The 26463-nt window shown below is 47.3% G+C and overlaps 1 protein-coding gene across 1 annotated transcript; it reads left to right on the plus strand.

The window, feature by feature from the left end:
• The first annotated feature begins 1217 nt into the window (after window positions 1-1217).
• Tnfaip8l3 (TNF alpha induced protein 8 like 3) lies at window positions 1218-25248 on the plus strand. The gene is made up of 2 exons (XM_048332704.1): window positions 1218-1383; window positions 23815-25248. The coding sequence occupies exons 1-2, from the start codon at window positions 1332-1334 to the stop codon at window positions 24375-24377; spliced, it is 615 nt and encodes a 204-aa protein (XP_048188661.1). The 5' UTR covers window positions 1218-1331; the 3' UTR covers window positions 24378-25248.
• Window positions 25249-26463: the final 1215 nt, after the last annotated feature.

Here is a 26463-nt window from a genome sequence, read left to right on the forward strand (position 1 = left end):
GACTCCAAGCTAAACTTCCATGTGGCTCTAGACCCCGACGGTACAGAGCAGGTTTCTCACATTAGACAACCCTGATTAGCTCATCTGCTTACTGGAGCTGAAATCCACGCACTGTCAAGTCCAGGTTCCACATCTGTAAAAATGGACTGGATTGTACAAAAATTGACAACTTTCAATAACAACAACAACAAAAAAATTTTAACCGTCCCAAGGTATTGTCAAATGGTTAACCTCAATCCACTCCTGGATCATTGTTCAGATTGAAACAGTCCAAGGCCGGCTTGGGTGGCTCACGCCTGTAAATCCAAGCGACTCTGGAGGCTGAGATTTCAGGATCCTAGGTGTGAAGCCGAAGGAATCAGCCGAGAAAGACAGAAGTGGAGCTGTGGCTCAAGTGGTAGAGCACTATAGCCTTTAGGAAGAAATTGCAGGGGCAGCTCCCAGGCCCTGAGTTCAAACCCCAGCCCTGGCCTTTGGAGTTGGGGAGGAGGTGGGGCCAGGGCGGGGAGAGGGGGCGGAATCTCGAAATGTGGGGGTCAGCCTGACTGGCAGGGCAGACCCAGGTGAGTCAGAGCCGGGCCCAGCCCTCCCTACCCCGCCCAGGACGGGCACAGTAGTCAGATCAGCTGCATGCATGTGAGTTGCTTTTCCTTCCTCCTTAGGTGCCAGGTCCCGAGCTGGGGGCCTCGCATGCGTTGTTTTATTAACCCGCACAACATTCCTATGCGGGAAAAAGTTATTTCTCCTTCCCCTCCTCCTCTGCCCCCTCCCCCCCGTCCAAGATCTCAGGGCACCCCACAAACTCTTTTCCTGTAACTAGTAGAGTCGCTTTGGCACCCCCAAGGAATCCTGCAAACTTGGCCACACCCCAAGCCAGGGGGGGTTTCGGCTTGGCTGGCTGTATAGCTGCTCCCCTCATCCAGAGCCCAGGGGCCCGCCGGGCGTCGGTGGAGGAGGAGCGACACCCCTCCCGGGGGAAGGGGGGGGGCGGGAGGGTACTGGGTACTTAACTCGGGCCGGCAGCTGCGGGGCGCCGGTCGCTCCGGCCCCTCCCTCCCGGCAGCGCCCCACCCTCCGCCCCGCGCTCGCCTGCCTCGCGCGCCAGGAACCGGCCGGCGGGCGCGGGGTGCGGGTGCCGGGAGCCGGGAGCCGGGTGCGGGGCGCGGGGCGCGGGGGCGGCGCTCGCCCCTGGCCGCAGCCTGGAAGTGGGGGGTACCGGGGGTGGGGGGTGGAGGGGGGCGGTGGGGAGCGACTCCAACCTCCCCGGCTGCCCGAGCCTGGACGGCCGTCCCCCTGCGCGCCCCGCAGACGGGCGGGCGCGGCCGCGGAGCATGGATTCGGATTCCGGGGAGCAGAGCGAGGGCGAGCCGGTGACCGCTGCAGGTACGGGGCGGGGGGGGGGGAGGGGGGCACGGGGAGGGGGACGGAGGCGTGGGGGGGGGGGCCGGGGCGGGAAGCCGGGGCTCGCTTTCCCGGGTCGGGGCGCGCCGCCAGGCCAGCCCCGGGGGCGTCTCTGCTCCTTGGAGTTGAGCCGCGGGGCTCCCCGCACCCCGCCGCCGCGCGCGGGAGGAGGGAGCGGAGGTGCGTGGGGCCGCGGGCTCGCTCCGCGGCGGCTTTCCCGCGGCTGGCTCGGGGGTCGGGGGGGGGTGGGGGTGGGAACTGGGGGTCGCCCGGGCCGGATTGGGGGTTCGGGAAATCGGCGTCCCCGTCGCTTGCTGCAGGGAAGGGGGGCCGTGACGCGGCTCGCTGCCTGTGGAAGTAACTTTGCGGGCGCCCTCCCGGTCCTCGATCTCGGGTGGCGGGGGTGGTGGGGATTCCCCCCTCCCCCCCCACTGCCGAGCAGGGGCCCAGGCCTGATCGGAATGGGGTGGGGGGGAGGACCGGGGCCTGCCCCCCCCCCATCGCCGACCCCATGGTGTGGTGGGGGGGGGGGGAGCATCTGGGCAGGCGGGACTCCAGTCTGGGCCGGTGGCTGCGGTTCCCGAGGCTGCAGAAGTGCTCGCCCATGTCGGGAAGGGGGGGGGGTCCCCACCCCTAGGGTTACCCTCCCTAAAACCCAGACGCGCGGGCGGGAGGCCCGGAGCCCCGGAGCCGGGCTTTGCCTTTCAGGGGCGCCGCCGGCCTCCCACCATCGATGGTTATCAAAGCGTTAGGCTGAATGCTTACTTAGAGAAATCAGCGTCCTCCCTCGCCTCTCCCACCCACAAGCTTAGAGGGGGGGGGGCTTATGCTATACTCAGCTCAACTCCACCAGCCTGCTCCCCCTTCCTGCCCCTGGTGGGTCCCTGGGATCCCCCCCACACACACACACTGCACCCCCCAACCCCACCCAGCGCAGCCCTAAAGGCATCCAGGCTGACAGACCTGCCCCGTGGAACCCTCCTGGCTGGGACTGAAGCCCCAATCTGGTCCCCACACTCTCCCCAAGTGCCCAGGCTGGGGATCAAGAGACAGGAGCCTCATCAAGTCCAGGCGTAGGTGTAGGAAAGACAGGTTGCAGAACCAGACAGGAAGGAGCCCTACCTGTTACTCACTTCCATCCACACAGCCCCAAGCCAGGAGGTTCTTCTATTTCCATTGTACCTAGATTGGGAGGTTACAACATTTGATTGCCCAGCGCTGGTGGTGGCTCATGCCTCCTAGCTACTTGGGAGGCTGAGATCTGAGGATCGGAGGTTTGAAGCCAGCCCCGGGAGGCAAGTCCAATCTCCAGTGAACACGACAAAAGCTGGAAGCAGAGATGCGGCTCAAGCATTAAGAAGGCCAACCTTGAGTGACACTGCAGAGAGAGTGCCCAGGCCTTGAATTCAAATTCCACTATGGCCCTTGGCCACTGTGGTTGTCACCTTTGGGTGGGTAACTGGAAAGGGCCAAGGCTGGAAGAGAGGACAAGTGACAGGCCCCAAATGCCTGTGTGAGGATCCCTGTGCCTGTGTACAAAGACCACGTGCCCTGCACAGGTAGATGAGGATATAGTTCATCCCCACAGAGCCCAACATGTCGGGCGTGGGTCTGTGACTGGCCAGTATGGAGATTTAGTTTCCCAGGTGGCTCGTGGATCATCTCCCCGGGTTTTAAAGTTCTAGTAGGTGTTTGTGTGTATCTAAATGTACTTCTGGTCTCATAGGGCAGGAGGCATTGACACTAAAATCCCAGTAAGCAACAACCTGCTGTAACTTGGGTACTTGGGTGTGAGGAGAGAGAAAACTCATACACACTCTAAAGTTGTCTCCTCCCCCCCCCCCATGCATCTTCCTGCCTGTAGATATTTCTGTCCCTTTGTGTGCAGAGGCCTCTGGCATAGCTAAGAGGAAACGTGATCACCTGAAGAATGAGGCAGGCAGCTCTCAGGACCTGTTAAATGCTGTTTGCACCTTAACGTTTCCTACAGACGTTTCTTCGTGGGCTTGAATCTCACAACGTGAGCATTTATTTTAATGTCATGAGCTGTTCTGCTAAATGGCATTTAGGCTCACTCATTATTTTCAGTCTTCAAGTATTCTCCCTTGTGACAAAGCTTCAAAACTAGATGCTAATTTGCCATCTTGCTTTGATCGCATCCTGTCAAGTGGATCCTCTTTCTCTCTCCCTCTCTCTCTTTCTCTCTCTCTCTCTCTCTGCTCCCCCTCCCTCTCTCCCTCTTCCTCTCTCCCCCTGCTATTGGGGCTTGAATTCAAGGTTTCCATGCTTTCCTTAGCTTTTTTGCTCAAGGCTGATCTCTACCATTTGAGCCACATCTTCATTTCTGGCAACTCCCCCCCCGCCCCGTTAATTGGATATAAGATTTGTCTGCCTGGGCTGGCTTCCAACCATGATCATCAGATCTCAGCCTCCTGATTAGCTAGGATTACAAGCATGAGCCACCACTCCCAGAAAATGGCAATTGTTGCAGATTCATAATTAGTTTAAATGACACGTATGTTATCCATAAGGGTTGACACTTGGCATGCATCTGTGGAGTTGTGTATCTTCTAGGTGTGTGTGTGTACATTTACCTACCTTATAGCTAGCTGAGATACAAAAGCTGCTATTTCCTCAATACCCTTCACTGTTTGAACCTGTGAAAAAGCCATAAAATTTTATAAGATTAAGAGACTAAAACTCTGACATTAGAAAGACACTGGTTTCTGTTTTCACCTAATGGGCACATTCCTAGCCCCTTCACATCTCAGTTTCCTCTTTTGTAAGATGGTGCTAGCCATCACCTCAGCAGGGCTTAGAGGATTGCAGAAACAAAAGAACACAGGAAAAGTGGCTTAGGAACTATCACTTTGATTCTTGCTGGATTGGAGTATTTATTTAAGAGTATTGCCAAGGGTTGGGGATATAGCCTAGTGGCAAGAGTGCCTGCCTCGGATACACGAGGCCCTAGGTTCGATTCCCCAGCGCCACATATGCAGAAAACGGCCAGAAGCGGCGCTGTGGCTCAAGTGGCAGAGTGCTAGCCTTGAGCGGGAAGAAGCCAGGGACAGTGCTCAGGCCCTGAGTCCAAGGCCCAGGACTGGCCAAAAAAAAGAAAAAAAAAAAGAGTATTGCCAAATAATGGATCTTGATGCTTTACATCAATCATTAGGCGTGTGTGTGTGTAAAACAATCAGTATCAATGTCATTATCATGATAATATAGTTACCTTGAGAGATTTATATTGGCTTTCCTCCTTTTTGTTGTATGTGTATTGTGTTGGGGAGGACTTTTAGTTAATATTGCTCATCTGTGTTCATCTTCCGGTTCATGAAGGTAAGAACATAGCAACCTCTTGTGTGTGTTGTTTTTTGGGGGGGAGGTGTTACTGGGGTTTTGAACTCGGTGCCTAGTGCTGCCTAGGCAAGTCCTGTGCCCCTGAAGCCACACCTCTAACCCTCCAACCTCCTGCTTTCACCATCCTCTCTTCCAGCTCTAAGGAAAGTTGTAAAAAAAAGCAGAGAACCTCTCACTGAGTCCCAGATCTATCTGCGAAGGTAAAGATGGGAGGGCTCCTTCTCCTTTGTTGCCTCCAATGGAAAGAAGGATGGAATTCCCTTCCTTCTCCTTCCTTCCTTCTGTTTTCCCAACCCCACAAACCACCCCCATTCTGGATGGTAGGAAACACAGGAGTGATGTAGTGTATTTATATGCCAGTAATGGGGTTTGAACTCATGGCCTGAGTATTGTCCCTTACCCCTTTTCACTCAAGGCTAGCCATGTACCGTTTGAGCCACTTGTGGCTTTTTGTTGATTAACTGGACTCATAGATTTGCCTGACCAAGCTGGCTGAACCCTGTGAACCTCAGATCTCAGCCTCCTGAGTAGCTAGGATGGCAGACATGAACCGGTGGCATCCAGGACCTTTCTCCTTTTGCCCATGACAGTAAAATTCCTGGCCACCTATAGGCAGAGAAGTGAGACAATCTCCATAAACCACTCATACTTCCCTGGATCCCTTTTCAAAGGACTCCTCTGAAGATCCCCCCACTTGATGAGGCATGTAGCTTTCCTTGAACAACATCCTGTGACCGTACAGGGTAGGGAGCGAGGGCTAGCATGAGATTGATCTCAATATGGATGTTTTTGTTTTTTTTCAGGAAGCATAGGCTGATTCTTCTGTGTCATTCTGCTGTCTGCAGTTCTCCTCTGGCTTTCTGTCATTTTTTTAATGGTTCTTTCTATGATTAGGAAGGAGGCAGGGTTTATGGAACACTGGATTCACTCCAGAGACCCAACTTGGCTGTCGTCCCTTTGGCAAACCTACCATCTATTGCTCAGAAAGAAATCCTAGAGACTGGTGTATTAAGTGGAGTGATTAAGAGCCTTTCATAAGGAGTATCAGGGGAGTAAGCACTAGAGATGTCAGCTTTGTCCTTCTGTGTGTGTGTGTGTGTCTCTCTCTCTCTCGTGCTCTCTCTCTCACTCTCTCTTGCTCTCTTGATCTCTCTTTTTGCCAGTTCCAGGGCTTGAATTCAGGGCCTAGGCACTGTCTCTGAGCTTTTGTTTTGCTCAAGGCTAGCTCTCTACCACTTGAGCCACAGCACCACTTCCAGCCTTTTCTTTTTATGTGGTACTGAGGAAATCAAACCCAAAGTTTCATGCATGCTAGGCAAGCACTCTACCACTAAGCCACATTCCCAGCCCTCAGCTTTTTCTTTTTCCCCCTTTGGACTTGGAAGACCATGACAGTCTACTCAGCTGAGATCAGATGAACTCCTAACTCTCACAATGATGTGGTTTACAACTGTCCATCTGGTGGTATATACTTAGGCCTGGTTAGGTGCTGTAGAAAAGGCAGTAGTGGCTCATACCTGTAATCCTAGCTACTCAGGAGGCTAATATCATGGTTCAAAGCCAGCCTGGGCAAGAAAGTCCATGAACCGAAGTCCAATGAACCAGCAAAAAGTCAGAAATGGAGGTGTGGCTCAAGTGGTGGAGTGCTAGCCTTGAGCGAAGCAAGATCACGAGGTCCTGAGTTCAAGTCCCAGTCCCAGCACAAAAGAAAAACTTGATCCTGGTGATGCTAGGAAACTGCTATGATCATTGAGGTGGGATTCTAGAATATGTGTCCAGCAGAGATGGAGGAATGTAGGGTTTTGCCTAGACTTCAAGCCTCTACTCCCAGACTGTGACCACAATATCCAAGAAGGTGGTGGCACCAAGGAAGGTAAAAGAGAAAGGATGTTAAGTGGCATTTTGGAGAAATCAACAACAGAAGTTGATGACAGATTGTACAAAGGCAAGGAAAGGGGGGGGGGAGCCATGACACATTGAGTGGCTTGTTGAGCTGGAGTGAGGGCAGAGCAGCAGGACAGTCATCCTGAAGAAGAGAAAGGGCAGGAAACAGATTCTGTCACCCCACAAATGTTCCGGGCCACCACGTCCCTTTCTTTCCTTCAGGCATTTGGCAGTGATGTTTTGGTTAAAGGGCTTTTTCCTCTTTGGAGGTTAAACTCTGCAGGTGCATTGGTTTTGAGGAAGTGTGACATTAAGGGACTTGTTGATTCCCACATTCCTTATTAGTCTGCTGAGGATTTTTTTGTCAACAGATTGATACTGGGGTGGACTGGCCGAGGGAGGGAGGAATGACCTGGGAATGATGAACCATTTGGCTATTACGGTTCCATTTCTTAGTCCTGAAATGTGCATACAACAAGCCATAGCTGCCCTAATGGCCAGTACCTCAGCTGGGGCTTATGTCTGAAGAGAGTCTATAGGCATCATAAATGAATGAGCCTCTTGGGGTGTTTGCACCAAAAAGGCCAGAGCCATGGTTAGAAACTTGGCCTGTAAAGCAGAATTGCCAGACCTCTTCTTTCAGCGTTGGGTTGTATTTCCTGTGTTGAAAGCTTTCTTGCCCCCTCTTGGACTCTGCTAGGAGATAAGGACACAGTCTGTTCCGTCCTCCTGGGCTTGAACTTGGGACGGGAAGAGCAGGACACAGGCACAAATGACCAGCCTTGGGCAGTGCATGGAGACTCTTGACTCCCCTGCCTAGGATGGCACCTAGGGAGAAAGGGAAAGGGAAAGGGAATGGAAGGGAAGAGAAGAAAAAGGAAGGGAGAAGGGAAGGGAGCTGGAAGGTGAGAAGAATGCAGGCTGGGTGTAGACCTCCCACAGCCGCCTCCAAGCCAGCGAGGAGCTCTGGAAGTGGAAGGCCCCTTCGGAACTCTTCTGAATTGGGGTGAGGGGCCCGTCCTTCCCAGCCCTGGCAATTAGTCATAGACATAGCCCTTCCCATGACTTCCCCTTTGAATGACTGAGGGGGGAACTCTCAGCAGCCTGTGGAGGAAGTGGAGGAAACCCTTCCTTCCTCAAGGGGAACCTGGATGGTGCCTGGCAACATCCACCACAAATAACACACGGGGACTTTCACTAGGGACAGTGGCCTCGTCCGCTCCCCAAGCTCAAGGGATGATGGTTCAAGCAGTGAACTTGCCTAACACCTTTTTAGGGCTGTCAAGATGGTCAGCTTCAAGTAGCCATTCTAGATAGCTCCGTCCCCAACACGAATCCGCAACAATCCAAGAGACAGTGGTAGGCCATTGGCTGTGTGTTCTGAGGCGCTGCATGCAGTGCTAATGAACGGCAGTGGAATTGGATATGCCTTCAAGATGTCTGCAGCCACGGGAGGAAACACTCCCCAGAGACTGGAGAACTGAGCCCCACACTAGCAATGCACAGTGTAGCATGGCTTTCTGTCATGGGAAGGCTTCTGGAGGTAGAGAGAGAATGTGTATGAGGGTATAGAGAAGGCTGTTACCTACATTATTTTTCCTCTTTTTTAAAAATGTTATATATATATATGTATGTATATATACATATATATATATCTGCTTTTTCATTTGTCAGCCAGACGCAGTTCTAGTCACACTTTCCATTGACACTTTCCTCTAACTGAATCTCACTCCTCCACTGTTACCATTGGCTCCCACCAGAATCCACATGTGCTTCTCTAGGAAGACACTATATAAATAAGGTTGTTTTCTTCCTCAGCCCCTCTTTGTGTGAAATGTCGAGTAGGTGGGTATTTGGGCTGATATTCTACACACATATAGAAACAAAAGAAGGGTCAGAGGGGGGAGGGCATGCTTGCCTAGCATGTGCTAGGTCCTGATTTTGACACCTGGATGGAGGAAGGAGGGAGGAAAGGTGGGAGAGAGAAAAGAAAGAAGACAGGGTGGGAGGCAGAAAAGGAAGGAGGGAAGAAGGAAGGAAGGAAAGAAGAAAGGGAGAGGAGAAAGGAAGGGGGGAAATGAAAGGAGAGAAGAGGAAGAACTCCCCCCAAACAAGGATATAGAACATAATTTTCCTCTAACAGCCCCCCCCCCGAAAAAATATAAGAATACCTTCCCCTCACACACCACATACATTAAGCCATAAAAACACATTATTGTTTTTTTCTCCTACATCAGAAATTTTCCTTTTGGACAACTGCTCGGCACAGATTCTGAGACTGCTTTAGAACAAACTTCGCGTTCATATTGGATTTCCTAAACATCATTCATTGCTTGGGCATAAATTTGAGCCTGTTCATGGAAAATCTACCAGTGTGCAGACTATAAAAATGGAAGGTTTGGCAGCATGGAAAGTGCTAGACACACCCTAATAGAAACCAGGATTTTGTAAGTCAGTCCTCCAGGGGGGAGGAGAGAGGGAGAGAGATTGATATTCAGACAGACAGAAACTTGGGGTCCAATTGTGGAGAATCCACAGGGACAACAGCTTAATTCTGGGTTCTGTTTTGAAAGTAAAATATGCTATTGAGGAGCTGTTGTGGCCTCAAAGGAAGCATTTTAGCCATATACTACTTCATGGAGATTCTAGCTTGGATTTTGATTAGTGGAGGCAGGAAGTTCTGGTAAGTGTTTTTTCTAATGAGCCTGAATGTCCCCTGCTTGCAACTGGGGGGCCTGTGGATTCTTCTGGAAAGATAAGTAAACAGGGAATGGAGAGGGTAAGGCCCTCTGAGGGAGTTTTTGCCCACCATGTTTGAGTCCTGCTTCTTAGTTTCCCTTTGGATAAGATTGAGAAAGTTAGCTGCCTGCCAGTGGCTCACATCTGTATGTCATCCTAGCTACTCTGGAGGCTGAGATCTGAGGATTGTGGTTCAAAGCCAGCCTGAGCAAGAAAGTCCATGAGACTCTTAGCTGCAGTTAACCACCAGAAAAACAGAAGTGGAGGTGTGGCTCAATCAGTAGAGCACCGGGCTTGAGTGAAAAACCTAAGGGACAGCCCCCAAGCCCTGAGTTCAAGCCCCAGTACTACTACAACAACAACAAAATTCAGGAAAATTGGAGAGAAAAGGCTGAGATGAGGATTAAAACTCTGTAAAACTAGAGTGCTAAGAAACTGTGGATAAACAGGATGAGACACTGGGAGGCTGATCTTTGCCAGCCAGAGTTCAGCCCCATTGTGACATGTTATATTTCTCATTTATTTTATGTTAATGAAATCCTTACACTGTCTTAGAGATTCTTCTTTCTATGATATTCAGTTCTTATACCAACCAGCCTTCTGGTCTAAGTACTATAAATGAGCCCCTAGACCAAGAAATAGAAGTACCAAGAGGTTAAGTAACTTGCTCCGGATGGTATAGCTTGTTCACAGAAACGAAGCCAATTTAACTGCAAAGACTCAACGCTTATTGCCAGTAGACTGTGTGGCTAGGGTGCTTTGTAAACCCTTGCTCAGCACCCACAGAGTTCATAACATGGAAGGGATGGTTCTGTCAACATTCTTGCTATCTTCCAGTAACCCAAGGACAAGGATTGGTTGATAGGAGTTCTAGACAGAGACTGAAGAATGAGGGCTTGGGAGGTGTCTTAGTATTTTATTTGGTTTTTTTGTCTATGTTGTTGCTGTAACAGAGCATCTGAGACGGGGTTGTTTATAAAATAAAATGTTAAAAGTGGCTTATTTTGGTTCACACTTCTGGAAGCCAGGAAGTTGTCTATCTTTACTTTTTTGGCTTACATTATGAAAAAGAACTTCTTTTCACCCGTTTTTCAGATACAAAATTATAGAATAGTATGCATTTTCACCTTTCAGAATATTACCTCCTCCCACTTAAACACAGTAGTCTTAGTTTTGTCCATGGAAAGCAGCCCCTTTATTATTAAGAAGCCATCGTATTACTCACATTGGTGACTGAACACTGTGGTTTTTTAAAAGGAGAGATAGAGAACCTCGGAGACCGAATGACTAACACAGGGGTACATCTCTGGAGAAAGCAGGCATTGTGCCAAGAATGATGTACAGCAAGTCCCAAGGCCAGCAAGTGTGGTGAGCTCAACTCTGTGCCTCCAAACCCCCATCCCAGGCCTCTCAGTGATAAAGTCTCAGGGTTAGGTAGGGAGGTCTTTTTCGAGCCATCCTTGGTGCTTTGTTTGATTTTGTTGTTAGAAAACACTGGGTATACAAGCACAAGGCCCTGGATTTGATTCCTAATATAAGGGGAAAATAAGATGGAGGGAGAGAAAGGAAAAGAAAAATAACTCTACATCAAAATATTTCTGAAGCCGGGCACAGTGGCTCACGCCTGTCATCCTAGCTACTTAAGAGGCTGAGAACAGGAAGATGCAGGTTTCAGGCTAAGCTAGGCAAAAAGTTGACAAGACATCTTCTCCACCAGTAGCTAGGTTTAAAGGCTCCTGCCTGTAATCCCAGTTTATGTGTGAGGCTAAGAGCATAAGTATTGTGGTTCTAGGCCAGCCTGGACAAGAAAGTTCACCAGGTTCCATTTCAACAAGAACAGCTGGGTGTGGTGGCACAAGCCAGTTACCCCAGCTACAGCAGGAAGAGTAACAAGTCTGAGCCACTGAGACAGGCTAACGAGCCACCCTTGAGAACCGACTGCAGTGGTATGATGCTTTAGACTCACAAGGTAGATTTCTTTTTCTGATACTGGGGTTTGAACTCAGGGCCTGGGCACTATCTCGTAGCTTTTTCCGAAGAAGACTGGTGCTCTACCACTTGAGCCACAGCTCCACTTCTGGTGTTTTGGTAGTTAATAGGAGATAAGAGTCTCATGGACTTTCCTGCCTTGGTTGGCTTTGAACTGTGATCCTCAGATCTCAGCCTCCTGAATAGCTAGGATCACAGGTGTGAGGCAATGTCAGTTGGCTGAGAACTTTATATTCTGCTAAGAGTTAGCTCTAGACATAAGAAGATAACCAAAAAATAAATAAACAAGCAGTTTTAACTCCTAGGAAAACAATATAAACAAGAAACAAAATGCAGGGGCTGGGGGCTGGGGATATAGCCTAGTGGCAAGAGTGCCTGCCTCGGATACACGAGGCCCTAGGTTCGATTCCCCAGCACCACATATACAGAAAATGGCCAGAAGCGGCGCTGTGGCTCAGGTGGCAGAGTGCTAGCCTTGAGCGGGAAGAAGCCAGGGACAGTGCTCAGGCCCTGAGTCCAAGGCCCAGGACTGGCCAAAAAAAAAAGAAAGAAAAAAAAAGAAACAAAATGTAGTCATTGAAGTTAAAGAACTCAACATGACTAAGCTATAAATGGTATCTAAATCATAGTAATATAATTTCTGAAGTGTGATTTAACTAATGTTGAAGAGAACCAGATTGGAAAATAGAAAGAGAAATGAATGGGGAAGAAGGCTTAATTCTCAACATCTATAGCAGAAAGTTGAAAGTCAATAAAATAAAGTAAAAGCTAACAGTATAAACATGTAATAGCTATCATAGCTTAAGTGTTCTATTTCTAAGGAGCCAGCATAAGAAGTGGATCAGAAACTGGTCAACGGGTGGCTCACGCCTGTAATCCTATCTCCTCAGGAGGCTGAGATCTGAGGGTTGTGATTCAAAGCCAGTTGGGGCAGGAAAGTCCATGAGACTTATCTCCAATTAACCACCTGAAAATTGGAAGTGGTGCTGTGGTTCAAGGCATACTAGCCTTGAGCAAAAGAGCTCAGGGACAGTGCCCAGGCCCAGAACTCAAGCTCCACAACTGACAAAAAGGGTCAAGTTCTCTCTCTCTTGCTCTCTCTCTCTCACTCTGTCTCTCTCTGTCTCTCTCTCTCTCCCTCTCTCCCTCTCCTCCCCCTACCCACTTGCTTGAGCCTTTTTGTGTTATTGTGTTGTTTTTTCTCTTCGGAGTCCGGCTGTGCCTGGCCTCACCTCGAACTTGTGATTCTTCTACCTTTGCCTCTGAAAATAGCTGGGATTGTAGCTATATGCTATCATGCTGGTTTGAGGATGTGGTATTATGCTGTAAGACTTATAGAGTGAGTTAGTTTTTTGTTTTGTTGTTGTCAATACTGGGGTTTGAACTCACGGTCTTATTTGTACTTGGTAGGCAGGTACTCTACCACTTATGCCACACTTCTGGCTTTTTACTTGAGTTGTGTTTTGAATAGAGTCTCGTGTTTTATTTCCAGGCTAGCCTGGACCACTTCTGGCTTTTTGGTGGTTAATTGGAGGTAATAGTTTCACTGGCATGATTCTGCCCAGGTTGACTCCAGCTTTCCACCATGATCCTCAAATCTCAGCCTCCTGTGTAGCTAGAATTACAATCAGGAGTCACTAGTGCCTGGCTCAGAATGGAGTTTTCCTTCAGCCATAAGGAAGAAGAATGAAATCCTGTTGTTCACTGGGAAATAGATGGACCTGGAAGACATTATGTTAAGCCAGACACAGAAAGATAGGTACCACATGTTCCCTCTTATGTGTGGGATTTTCCTTAAAGCCAATCTGAATGTGGGGTATTGATTACTAGAGGCTGGGGGAAAGGGGAGGGGCAGGTATGTGTGGATTGAGAGAGGCTGGATTTGATCACAAGTATTGAAAATATCACACTGAATCCGATTAAGCATAAGAAAACAAAACCAAAGACCTATACAAAAAAATAGTATTCAGTAGTCAAAAAAAAAAAAAAGACCATTTGTGGCAATTATCAAGTTTGGAGTGAAAACCAGGGCAGGATAAACCATCCATAGCTCCACAGATAGCTTCCTGGACTGACCAATCACTGTTTATTTTTTTGCCAGTCCTAGGGCTTGAACTCAGGGCCTAGACACTGCCCCTGAGTGTTCTCTCTCTCTCTCTCTCTCTCTCTCTCTCTCTCTCTGGTTTCTTGGTGGTCACTTGGAAATAAGTGTCATAGACTTTCCTACCCAGGCTGGCTTTGAACTGTGATCCTTAGAATTCAGCCGCCTCCTGACTAGCTAGGATTACAGGCATGAGCCACCAGGGCCTGGTTTACCTTTTGTTGTTGTTGTTGTTGTTGTTGTTTAAGTTTATAATTCCCACCCTATGTCAGGGATAGGATGGTGAGCAAAGAATTCAGGGGCTTCCTTCTTGGACCTGCCGGGGAGAAATGAAGCAGGTAAGCAGAGACCCTGATTGGAGGACCATTTATTCAAAGGCAGGGTGGGCGGCATGGCTGAAGAGCTGCTTGGACCTGGGGAGCCGAGGAGCCTAAAATGATCAAGCGGCTTCCCTTGGGAGGATACAGATAGGAGGCCTAGTGGGAAGAGCAGACCTTGAGGTTTCCCCAGAGCGCTCACAGGCGGCTGTGTCAGCACAGGACAGCTCGCTGGGACCAAAGCCTGGCGGGGCGGGCTGTCTGCGGCCTGGTTTGTGGGCACAGGAAGAGGCCCTGGGGAGAAGTAGCCAGCTGAGCGCCTGCCCTGGGGCAAGCACAGGCCATGGTCTGCCAGAGGAAAATGAGAGCCGAGACATGATGGAGGGAGGCCACAGAAGTGGAAAGCTGGCAGGACTAAGGTCAGTGCCCCAGGGTTCTCAAAGCAGGAGATGGCCCAGTTATGGAGATGGCACAAGCTGAGCAGAGAGAGAGAGGTTGAATGGTAGGAACAGCCTGTGAAAGGAAAGCTAGCGACCTGGTCCCTGGGAATCGCACACATCTGATATGTGCCCAGTCCTAGTTTTTCTTTTCCTGCCAATACTGGGACTTGAAATAAACCAATAGAATTGAGTAAAAAAAAAAAAGTCAGAAACATATCCATGAAATATAGACACTTGAAAAGGAGGTGGGGTTCTAACAAATCACTAGCAGAATGGTAAATTATTCCATAAGAGGATAAACTAATCAATTAAAAAAAAAAGGAAATTATGCCAGGCACGGGTGGCTCACACCTGCGATCCAAGCTGCGAAGGAGGCTGAGATCTGAGGATTGGGGTTCAAAGCCAGCCCAGGGAAGGAAAGTCAGTGAGATTCTTATCTCCAATTCACTATTAAACAAACAAAAATAAAACCACAAGTGGGGGTATGGCTCAAGTGGTAGAATATCAGTCTTCACCAAAAAAGCTAAAGATCACTCTGACCCTGAGTTCAAATCCCACTCCCTGCATATACAGACAAAAATCTTCTTTATGACTGCAGGTAACATAATGAAGTTAAAAGATCAAAGCCACTGACTGGGAGGACACAGCCACAGTTCAGCTCAGCAGATGATAAGATTCCATAATAAGTACAAACTCCTACCAATGAACAAGAAAAAGACATCCAACCCAGGGGAACCGAAAGGAGAATATTATGAGAACAAGACAGTTAGAGGAGAGAGAAACGGGAATGCCCAGTGAACACAAAAACAGCAAATCTCACTAGCAATCAGAGAAAGACACATTAAAGCAAACTACCACTTAGTACCCATCAAGTGGACAGAACTCTAAAAGTTGAACTCTTTGAAGTGTTGACGAGGAAGCAGAGCCCCAGGAACTCATCAGTTGCTGCTGGGAGTGAAAATGAATGCAGCTCGCTGGAGAGCACTTGGCTGCCCCTGCTCACAGGACTTGGCAAATCCATTCTGGGTGGAGAATCTGGAAGGCTGTTTTTGTGTGTGTGCAGAAAGTGGAATGAATTTAAATGTCCGTCAACAGAGAGTATGATGGAGATATAATAAATTCATTTTAGATAGCTCCTGAAAGCACAAGGTTGAAGACTTATAGGATTCCTTGTAGCATGATGCCTTTTATGTGAAGTTTAAAAGCACTGTGACTGATATAACGTGGATGTTTATACTCACACAGTGAGCGTAATTAGATCTGAGGTAGAAGCAGAAGACAAAGAGAGTTGAAGCCAGACGTTGTAAGATGTAATCCTAGCTATTCAGGAGGCTGAGATCTGAGTATAGAGATTTCAAGCCAGCCAGGAAAGTCCAAGAGACTCTGATCTACAATTAATAACCAAACAGCTGGGAGTAGAGGTGGGGTTTAAGTGGCAGAATGCCAGCTGTCAGCAAAAAAAAAAAAAAAAAAGCTCAAGAATGGTGCTCAAGCCCTGAGTTCAAGACCCAGGACACACACACACACACACACACACACACACACACACACACACACAATAGTGTTCCTTTTAGGTGAGGGTCATAGATATTTATTATACTATCTTCTGTTTTGTCTATGTTTGAAATGCTTTGAGGTTTTTTTTCCTTAAACATCTTAGAGGGAATAATAAACACCTCACACTGCTTAATCTCCATTCTAAAGTGGGCAGCAGTTCAGGAAGCATTTAAAATAATTGGTTTGTCACCCCATGCATGGCAATTTGGTATGCAGGTTTAATGAGTTAAATAAAGCACAGGACTCTGAGGCAGATGGTAAAATCCACCTCTGCCATTTCCCAAACGGTAGGCTTATTAGATAAGTTACATCGTCTTTCCTTGACTTGGTTTCCTTGACTGTAAAATGCTGCTGCTAATGGTGATGGTGAAGACATCAGTGTCTCTTTCGTAGAGTTGCTGGTTTGTTGTATTTGTTTTAGGGTTGTTGTTATTTGGTGGTTTCCTACCGTGGCTGGTTTCCAACCGCAGTCCTCAGATCTAAGCCTCCTGAGTCACTAGGATTATAGACATGAGCTACGGGCACCTGGAAGATTTTTTTTTTAAGTGACTGTTGCCCTTCTGCTACCGTGAGACATAAATATCTCTCAGATCGGCAAATTTAACCTGTGAAGTTGGAGATGATTCACACATCCCCCTAGTGACTTCACAAATATCTTTTTCAGTTAGCTCTGGTAAGCTCATTCACTTTTCAGAGCTGGCTGTTAAGCTAGTATGAAAAGGCAGAAATCAACACATAATCGTTGAAATGTACACAGTTTGCTTGAAAAATGAAAGCTATATCTACCCCATTTCAAGGAACACACAATATTGATCTATCATAACTATCCTTTTTGTATGTTTTTAAATAATGAAACATGCTCTGCCCTAGATGGATGGAGTTTGAAATTGAGGCTTATTTAATGTTACTAATAGGTGAGAGAATGAAGTCATTGGCAAGCCAAAGCTTTATGTGATGTCTTGTAAACTCAGGCCCAAGTGGCATCTCTGCTACTTACTGGTCACATAGCTTTGAGTGAATTACTTACATTGTGCCTCCGTTTCTCACGTAGGAGATGGAGCTGTCAGTTTCTCTCCAAGATTGTTGTGAGGGACAAATAGATGGTGCGTAGTATTTCCAGAATACAGTCTGTGCTCAGTTGTTGTTTTTAACCTATGATGTTATTAACTGACTTACAGATCGTTCAGTGCTGGTGGGCTGGAAGGGGTCTCAGACAAAATGAGATTATGAACTGAGAGGGTTTTTTTTTTAATTTATTTATTAATTAAACAAAAATGTTTTGACAAGGTGTTGTGCAAAAAGGGTACAGTTACATAGTAGGGCAGTGTGTACATTTCTTGTGATATCTTACACCCTGTTTTTCTTTCCCGTCCCTAGGTCAGGTAGACATATATACAATACACAATGTACCAAGAACATACACAGTAGCCACGTGGCCTACGCCCAAGAAAATTCACCTAGGGCTTTAAATGTAATGTCGACATTAGACAATATGTCGACAGTAGTCTTATATGAACATACAAACATAGCTTTTGAGCTATTGTATTCCCCTGAGAGGTCAATTTTTGACCCTTATATGTTGAGTAGTTGTTTGGTTTTAGTTACATAATGTTGGGTCGCTGCCCCAATCCTGTGGGAAATACCATTTGAAAAGCAGTTCTTGGTTTCACAGACCTGGTCTCTACTGTCTCTCTGTCACCCCATCTTAACAGTCATATATCAGGGAGATCATGCCCCTTTGTTTTCTGTGTTCTAGGCTTGTCTTATTCAACATTATTTGTTCGAGTTCTGACCATTTCCCTGCGAATAACAATATTTCACCATTCCTAATCGCTATGTAGTATTCCATTGTGTATAAGTACCATATTTTTTGGATCCATTCATCTGTGGAGGGGCATCTGGGTTGTTTCCATATTTTGGCTATTGTGAATTGTGCCGCGATAAACATGGAAGTACAAATGTCTTTTTGATATCTTGGGACTTGCTGTTTAGGATAGATGCCTAGGAGTGGTATGGCTGGGTCATAGGGTAGGTCTATATTGAGGTTTTGAGAAACCTCCATACTGATCTCCAAAGTGGTTGTACTAATTTGCACTCCCACCAACAATGGAGAAGGGTTCCTCTTTCCCCGCACCCCCTCCAGCATTTGTTGTTGCCTGAGTGAGCTGAGAGGTTTTGACAGCAGTGCCTACCAGGCCTTCACTTCACCTGCTGTGGCAAGTTGAAATTCTGGATTCATGCTTTTGCTTTTGCTTCATGCTTTTTTGCTCAAGGCTGGTGCTCTACCACTTGGGCCATACCTGTAGTTCCAGCTTTTTGCTGGCTTTTTTGGGGGGGGTTGTTTTGTTTTTGTCAGTTGTGGGCTGTAACTTGGGGCCTGGGTGCTGTCCAGGAGCCCTTTTGTGTTCAAGGCTAGTGCTCTACCACTTGAGTCACAGAACCATGTCGGGGTTTTGAATGGTTAATTGGAGATAAAGAGTCTCATGGGGACTTTTCTGCCCCAAACTGGCTCTAAACCGTGATCCTCAGATTTCAGCCTCCTGAGTAGCTAGGATTATAGGCGTGAGCCACCGGCGCCTGGCTAGATAAGAGACCTGTTGATTTGTCTGCCTGGGCTGACTTCAAATTTCCATCCTTAGATCTTGGCCTCCTGCATATCTAGGATTACAGGCATGAGCCACAGGTACCTGGCTCGATAGGGCTTTAATGTCCCCCTACCCTGCCCAGTCTCCCAAGCCAGAAGAAGCACACAGCATCATCCTGACTCACCCTCTTTCCCAAGCCATCCATGGGTCGCTTATTGCTCTCCCCATCACCCAGAGAACAAGCTAAAGGAAAACCACTGTCTTCAGGAAGTATCTCAAGGCGGGTAAAAGGGCTTGAAACCCATATCTCAAATTGTCTCATTAAAAGTTTTGACATGGGGCTGGGAACATGGCCTAGTGGCAAGAGTGCTTGACTCATATACATGAAGCCCTGGGTTCGATTCCCCAGCACCATATATATAGAAAACGGCCAGAAGTGGCACTGTGGCTCAAGTGGCAGAGTGCTAGCCTTGAGCAAAAAGAAGGCAGGGACAGTGCTCAGGTCCTGAGTTCAAGGCCCAGGACTGGCAAAAAAAAAAAAAAAAAAGTTTGACATGTTTCTGACACATTACTTACTTACCAGATCTGGTTAGATTGTTACTTGCACAGTTTGAAGATGATCAATCATCACCTTTCCCATTCTGTCCTGTTCACATGTGAGTGTGTGAAGTTCCTTATCTTCAGTCCTTGTCTGTCTGTCTCTTTCTCCTTTCTTTCTTTTTTGCCAGTCCTAGGGATTGAACTCAGAACCTGGGCACTGTCCCTGAGCTGCTTTTTGCTCAAGGTTAGCACTCTACCACTTGAGCCACAGCGCCACTTCCGGCTTTTTCTATGCATGCGGTGCTGAGGACTCGAACCCAGGGCTTGATGCTTGCTAGTCAAGTACTCTACCACTAAACCACATTCCCAGTCCCCTTGGTTGTGTTTCTTTCAGGAACTTTTTGAAATCACTGATTCATTTTGCGAGGGTTAGTTTTGTTAGAATTAGGTAATATAGTCAGTAGTTTGTTTAAGCGAGCATCTAAACATATGCTGAAATAAATGGAAAGTTCTAATATTTCCATTTTGCATACCCGCTAGGGGTGTATGGTTTACATTGTGGTGACTTCACCACAAACTGCTTACTTCTTGTTGCAAGTGGTGGAAAATGGAGGGGCCTCAGGTCTTCCTGGAAGAGGTCTCCTATCATCACATGGGATCTTTCACCAAGGAAGTTGGTCCCGTTGGGGGATTAGGGAGAGCCACTGAAGTCCTCAAGGATTAACCTAAAGTTAACCTTCACTCCGAACAGTTTGCCCTCCATCCCTCCTTGGCCATCTGTGTTGCACTGTATTAAGATATTTCTTGTACACCTCTAAAGTATCATCCCACTCGAGTATGAAAGATATTCGAACAAGTGCTATTTTTCAGGCACTGCTAAGTTTCCATCATTTCTCTACGGGAGGTGAGAAAAATCAAGATGATTGCTTATCCCTAAGTCAAAGGTCCCACCATTCCCTTAGCAATCTTATTTCATTCTATTTCCTCCAATTCCCTGTTCCTTCTTTCAATACTCCCAAAGTAGGCAAACAGCAGGCTTTCTACAAGAAAAGGAAAATGTTATGCCATTTAACTGCAATATCTCCTGTCTTCTTGGAAACCACAAATGTGTTAGGTTTACATTTCAAAAACACGCAGATTCCTTAACAGTCTTGTGTCCGCAGCTACTTAAAGACAACCAAGAACCAGGGCTGAAGCCAGAGGCCGCAGAGGCCAGACACTGTGCTCTCCAGAAGGCATTTTTCCTTTCCTGGTGTCTCCATCCTGTGGACTACATTCCTCTACACCAGCCACTTCCTCATTTATCAGAGAAAAGGAAGTGGGAGGGGAGGAAGGAGACCATCACTCTCCCCTTGGACTCTTGGCCCATCCTCATTATAGTAAGGATATGGCAGAAACAGCTGGGAAAAAGAATGGCTGCTCATCATGCAAGTTCAAGTTCAAAGTCATTTGTGGTCTTTTCCATCTCAAGGTTTACTTCCCAGTCCACTAGTTCCCCCAAGAGTTAAAACGTAAGTGAATGAGTGCCAGAAATGCAGACTGCCTCTTACCTTCTTCTGCTGAGGGCTCTCCCCACCCCCCACCCCCCACCCCCACCACCTGCTTGGACCCCAGTGCTCATTAAACACTTCTTTTCACTTCTCATCCTTTTTCTTTTTAGGTAACTCTCTTACTGGCCATCCTGTTAAGTGGTTGACCGAAGTGATCTTATCTACCCTGGCTGAGTATTACAAATCATTTCCAATTGTCTAATTTTGTTACCGTTGCCCACACAGTCTCCTTAGTGAAGAAACAGAGGAAAAGAATTGCAGTCTTCTGAGTCAGAGGATAGAATCCTGACTTTTTCCCACCTCCTCATCCTGGTGATACTCAGCCTTCTTTCTTGGCCTGTAAGCCGATAGCTCCGATCCTGCCTCTTCTTTTTTTTTTTTCCTTTCAATAAACATTTACATCATTTGTCCCCAAAGTTCAGCACCTGGCTTTCTCCCGGCACTCATCTTCCTCTTTTCTTGCCCATTTACCTGGCTTGGTAAAATACCCGTTTGTCTTTGTCAGTCTGCCATGTCACCATCTGGGAGAGTTTAGTATTTTTCGAGAGACATGGAAACATGGCTTGTACTCGGGCTGCACAGCGCTTACAAAAGCAGTGACTCATCCTGGCCCCAGATCTCATCCACGTGGTTGAGATGCCCACTTAGATTTAGCCCTGGCATGTCTCGCCAAATGAGTTCATTACCATTGCACGCCATGCTCCCCAACAGAGGTTTGGGGATGGTTCTTTGCTCTATAAACTTCTCAGATCTTCTCAGATCTTCCCTTCCCTCTGTCATCTGTCTTGGTTTTAGGCCATCCGAGCTTCCTCAGCCTTGTCTCGTTGTGCTAGTCAGAGCTATTCATTAGCTGCACTATCACAATTTTCTATTTGGAGATTGTGAGATGTCATAATTATCCCTTACCTTTCACGGCTGAAGAGTGGGAAATTTTGTTTAGACAGAATTAAGAGAATTACCTTGGGCCCAAAGTGCTTTCCTAAGATTTATATACAGAAATTAGAAAGTCTGTGCTAATGCTTGCCATGCATGCCTTGATGTTTTCCCCACTAGTGTGTATATGTGTCTGCTAGTTAGGTATGCGTCACCAAAGACCCCAAGCGCCTCTGTCCTTGGCTTGTGAAGCTGCCCTCATGTTTTGCAATGCCCCTCCCAGAGGGTCCCTTACAATGGTCTCCATGTACAAGGATGAGGCAGAAGAATGGAAAGAAGACCCAGGTTTCCATGTTGTGGACTCATCTCCCCCACACCAGTAGTAATGCGTACGTTTCCATGTCTCCCCCACAGATCTCTGGGTATTATTTTTTTTTAATGTTCTCATTGACCAGATTGTCTTGATTTGATTTTTCTTAAGTCCTTCAGGCTCATTCCAAGAATGCATACCAATGCACACATGTCCGTCCATCCGTCCGTCCGTCCATCCATCCAGTGAGAAGTGGTGAACTAAACAAAACTGCAGTGACCTTTCTAGGAGGGAGGGAGAGAGGAAAGGAGCCTGCAATCGGCTTTCCCGTGCTAAAAATCAAAGTGTTGGCAGGGATTCTTGTCTTCTGGAGGCTTCCGGAAGAATTCCTTGCCTTGCTCTTTTGAGCTAGGGGCCATCCACATTCCTTGGCTCATGACCTCTTGCACTGCAGCACAGTGGCCAAGTTGCCCCAATCTCTCCTTCCACCTTCCCATCTCCTTCCCACACCCACCCCCAAAAGTGCATCATTTTGTTTAGTTCACTGCCTCTCACTTACTGAATGGACAGATGAATGTGCAAGTGCATGCTCTCTCTCTCTCTCTCTCTCTCTCCCCCCTCCCTCCCTCCCCCCCTCCCCCCCGCCCCCAGTCCTTTCATGGGTAGTAACCCCTGTGATTGCACATCTTAACTCAATCACATCTCTTTTGCCACTTAAAGCATATCCACTGGCTCCAAGCATTAGGATATGGAGTTGGGAACTGGGAGCCATTATTCTACCTGTTGTCTCCTCTCTAGAAACTGATGGGGCATATTAATATAGTATACAAGTATTTTATATACTTTTTTATTTTTATTTTTGCCAGTCCTGGGGCCTGAACTCAGGGCCCGAGCACTGTCCCTGGCTTCCTCCTGCTCAAGGCCAGGACTCTGCCAACTTGAGCCACAGCGCCCCTCCCAGCCCTTTTCCATATATATATATATATATATATATATATATATATATATATATATATATATGCGCTGCTGAGGAATCGAACCCAGGGCCCCATGTACACGAGGCAAGCACTTCGCCACCAGGCCACATCCCCAGAAAGTCATGTATTTTAATTGATACCTAATTAAATTTTTTTTCCTTCTTCCCAAGGAACTTTTTTTCTTCCTTCTCTTTCTCTCTACCTTTCTTTCACCTTCCTTTTTCCTCCCTCCCTTTCCTTCCTTTCTCTTTCTTCCTCTCTCCCCCTCTACCTTCTCTTACTTATTTATTTTTCTTGAGACAGGCTCTTACTATATAGCCCAGGTTGGCCTTAAACTCATACTTCTGCTCTGCCTCCTAAAAGTTGGAATTACATGTGTATTTCACCATGCTCAACAAGAAGAAAAATACTTGGGAGACTTATGGTCACTAGAATCTTCCTTGAATTCATAGGCATGCGTTGAACAAATGTTTTTGTTTTGTTTTGTTTTGGCCAGGCCTGGGCCTTGGACTCAGGGCCTGAGCACTGTCCCTGGCTTCTTTTTGCTCAAGGCTAGCACTCTGCCACTTGAGCCACAGCGCCACTTCTGGCCGTTTCCTATATATTTGGTGCTGGGGAATCGAACCCAGGGCTTCATGTATACGAGGCAAGCACTCTTGCCACTAGGATATATTCCCAGCCTGTGAACAAATGTTTTGAATCATAAAACTATCCAGAAAGCTGACGTCCTGGGGTGTGAAGCAGGGAAGGTTGCACCTGCCTATAATCCCAGCATATGAATTCAAGACCAGCCTGAGCTACGTGTAGACTTCTGTGATCCATCAACAAGAGTGTCTGCCTTGGAAATGGGCTGGACATTGGGGCTAACATTGCTATTGCTATTCAATAACTCTCCCTCATATAATTTGCAAAACTGAATGGTTTCCATGGTGACAGCAGTTGTAGGAAGTTCTCCATGAGACAGTTATGTCATTCTGCATAGGACAGGGCTAAGAGTGAGGTGTGGCGTGCATGAAAGGAGACCACTTCCCACAGAGGGGGGAACAGGCACAGCACGTGGAGAGGAAAGCAAGGTCTCCAGACTGGAGTGGTAGTTAGTTGGGAAGGACTTAACATTCAACTTAGTATGTTTTACTTGTGGGAATGAACAGTTCTCAGACTCTTAACTACATTTCTCATCTTTCCTTATCGTAGGGCCTGATGTGTTTAGTTCAAAGAGTCTTGCCCTTCAAGCCCAGAAGAAGATCCTGAGCAAAATAGCCAGCAAAACCGTGGCCAACATGTTGATTGATGACACCAGCAGTGAGATCTTTGATGAGCTCTACAAAGTCACCAAAGAACACACCCACAACAAGAAGGAGGCCCATAAGATCATGAAAGACTTGATCAAGGTGGCCATCAAAATCGGGATCCTCTACCGGAATAACCAGTTCAGCCAGGAGGAGATTGTGATTGTAGAGAAGTTCCGGAAGAAGCTGAACCAGACCGCCATGACCATGGTCAGCTTCTATGAGGTAGAATACACCTTCGACAAGAATGTGCTCTCCAGACTCCTGCACGAGTGCAAGGACCTGGTACATGAACTAGTACAGCGACACCTGACACCCAGGAGCCATGGGCGTATCAACCACGTCTTCAACCACTTTGCCGATGTCGAGTTCCTTTCCACCCTCTATAGTCTGGATGGAGACTGTAGGCCCAACCTCAAGAGGATCTGTGAAGGTATTAACAAATTGCTAGATGACAAAGTCCTTTGAACGGCTTCCCTCGGGGACTTGACTGCTTTCAAGTTGTTAACGTTCTGTCCGGTCCAGTGAGAAGCAAACACAAACAAACATGCAGAAACCCTGTTAAAGATGTTCCCATTCTGTCCCCTTCACTCCTTGATGCTGAGTTCTGGTATGTTCACGCCTGAGCTCAATGATGAGGTCTAGTCCTTTCAGTCACTTGTAAGTGTAAGCCCAAAGGACTTTGTTCTAGTCAGAGATGCTGGGTGGCTAATCTCAATGATGAGCTCAGTTCATCTCAGAATGGAAGGAATCCACAACCAGGAGCCAGAGGACATAGGTTCAGCCACCGTCTTCAGCAGTGACCGTGACCCCTTCGTCCTCTGCGACCTGGAGTTGTGATGCCTGCCTGCTACCTCCCAGGGCTGTTGGAAAACTCTTACTATATTCTGGGTGTGAGAGGCTAAACCTAGATGGAGGCGTCTAGACCATGAAGCAGCACAGAAGAAAAGAATAACAGAGTCTAAGGGGCGGGGCTTGTCACCTGTCTCTATGTGTGCTGCTTCAAACAAAATAAAGTGAAACCCAAAGGTGCGCGCAAAAAGGTAGTCGCGAATTGGGAACATGTTTTTCAAGAGCTGTGCGTGTCAGGTCTCGGAGGTGCCGCTTTATAATCCTGTGGAAGGGAACTTGCCTTGAGAGATGGAGGGATCAAGGAGCGATTTTCCAGGCTGTCCCCCTGCAGGACTAAGCCTCTGCACATCTGAGGGCCACAGGACGTCTGTATTCCAGTGTGCACAGGAGAGCGGGCAGAAGGATTCCCTTTGTGTCATTCTTGGTCTCTCACGAGTCTTTTTGTGCTGTTTTCTCTGGTCTGTTAATAAATTAAATCCTAGCCTTCAAACAAGACGTCTTGGGAGTTCTGATTCAAAAAATTAACTCAAGCTGGTGGCTCGTGCCTGTAACCCTAGCTACCCTGTGTGTGCTGGTAACACACAGTTGTAATCCTAGCAACTCAGGAGGCTGAGATCTGAGGATCCCAGTTCAAAGCCAGCCCACACAGGAAAGTCTGTGAGACTCTTACCTTCAATAAACTACAAAAAAAAAGCTGGAAATAGAGCTGTGGCTCAAGGGGTAGAGCGCCTAGCCTTGAGCACAAGAAGCTTGGGGACACAGTGCCTAGGCCCTGGGTTCAAGCACCAGGATTGCCCTCCCTCCCCCCAAATAAAGCCATATTTATTTCTAGTTAACCAGCAAAAAGCTGGAAGTGGAGCTGTGGCTCAAGTGGTAGTGTGCCAGCCTTAAGCAAAACAAAATAAAAACAAAAACAAAAAACAACAACACATAAAAAACAGGTAAAAGCATGAGACCCTAAGTTCGAGCTCAGTACCAGTACTCCTTTCCTTCTAAACGTGTCAGAGACAGAGCAGATGCTTTCAAATGCAGTTGTCTCTGTAAATGTGAATTTGGGCTCTACAAAAATCTTCCAATTGTGCGACACACAAAAGCTTAGAATATGTTCATTTAGACATCACCAATAACAAAGGCTATCATTTTGAATAAAAAAAAGATAGGATATGAAGCCAATTTCAAAAAAAAGCAACAGTACAAAATCACTTGATCAAATGCTCGCAGAACGTCAGAGAACAGAGCTGGGCTCAGCAAATCAAGTGGAGAGATGTGACTCATTCTTTAAGGGTGTGGGTGGCAGGAGCACTTTGTATCAGTCATCTGGAGACATCACTGGGTCTTAATCTTCCCTCAGCACTCAGCCCTGGCCCTCATAGGAGACCTCGACTGAAGTTCCCGAGTCACTCCTTGGTATAGACATCCTTCCTCCTGTCTGAGCTCTGCTGAAATGCATTCCCTACTGGCCATGCTTGCCAAGTTATCTGGATCGTTCTTCCCTGGGTTTACATCTGTGTGTCCTGACATTCTCAGTAGCTTCTAGTTTCTGCTCAGTGATGTATCAAATGAAAAGACTGCCCCATCTGTACCTTCCCCCCTGCCAGAAACAAATCAGGACACTTATTGGCTGCTTCATTGAACTTTTTGATGCATTTATAGTTTAAAAGAAAAAAGCCAGGTGCTGGTAACACACAGTTGTAATCCTAGC

The sequence above is a fragment of the Perognathus longimembris genome, chromosome 23 (assembly GCF_023159225.1).
Source record: "Perognathus longimembris pacificus isolate PPM17 chromosome 23, ASM2315922v1, whole genome shotgun sequence".
NCBI classification, from domain to species: Eukaryota; Metazoa; Chordata; class Mammalia; order Rodentia; family Heteromyidae; genus Perognathus; species Perognathus longimembris.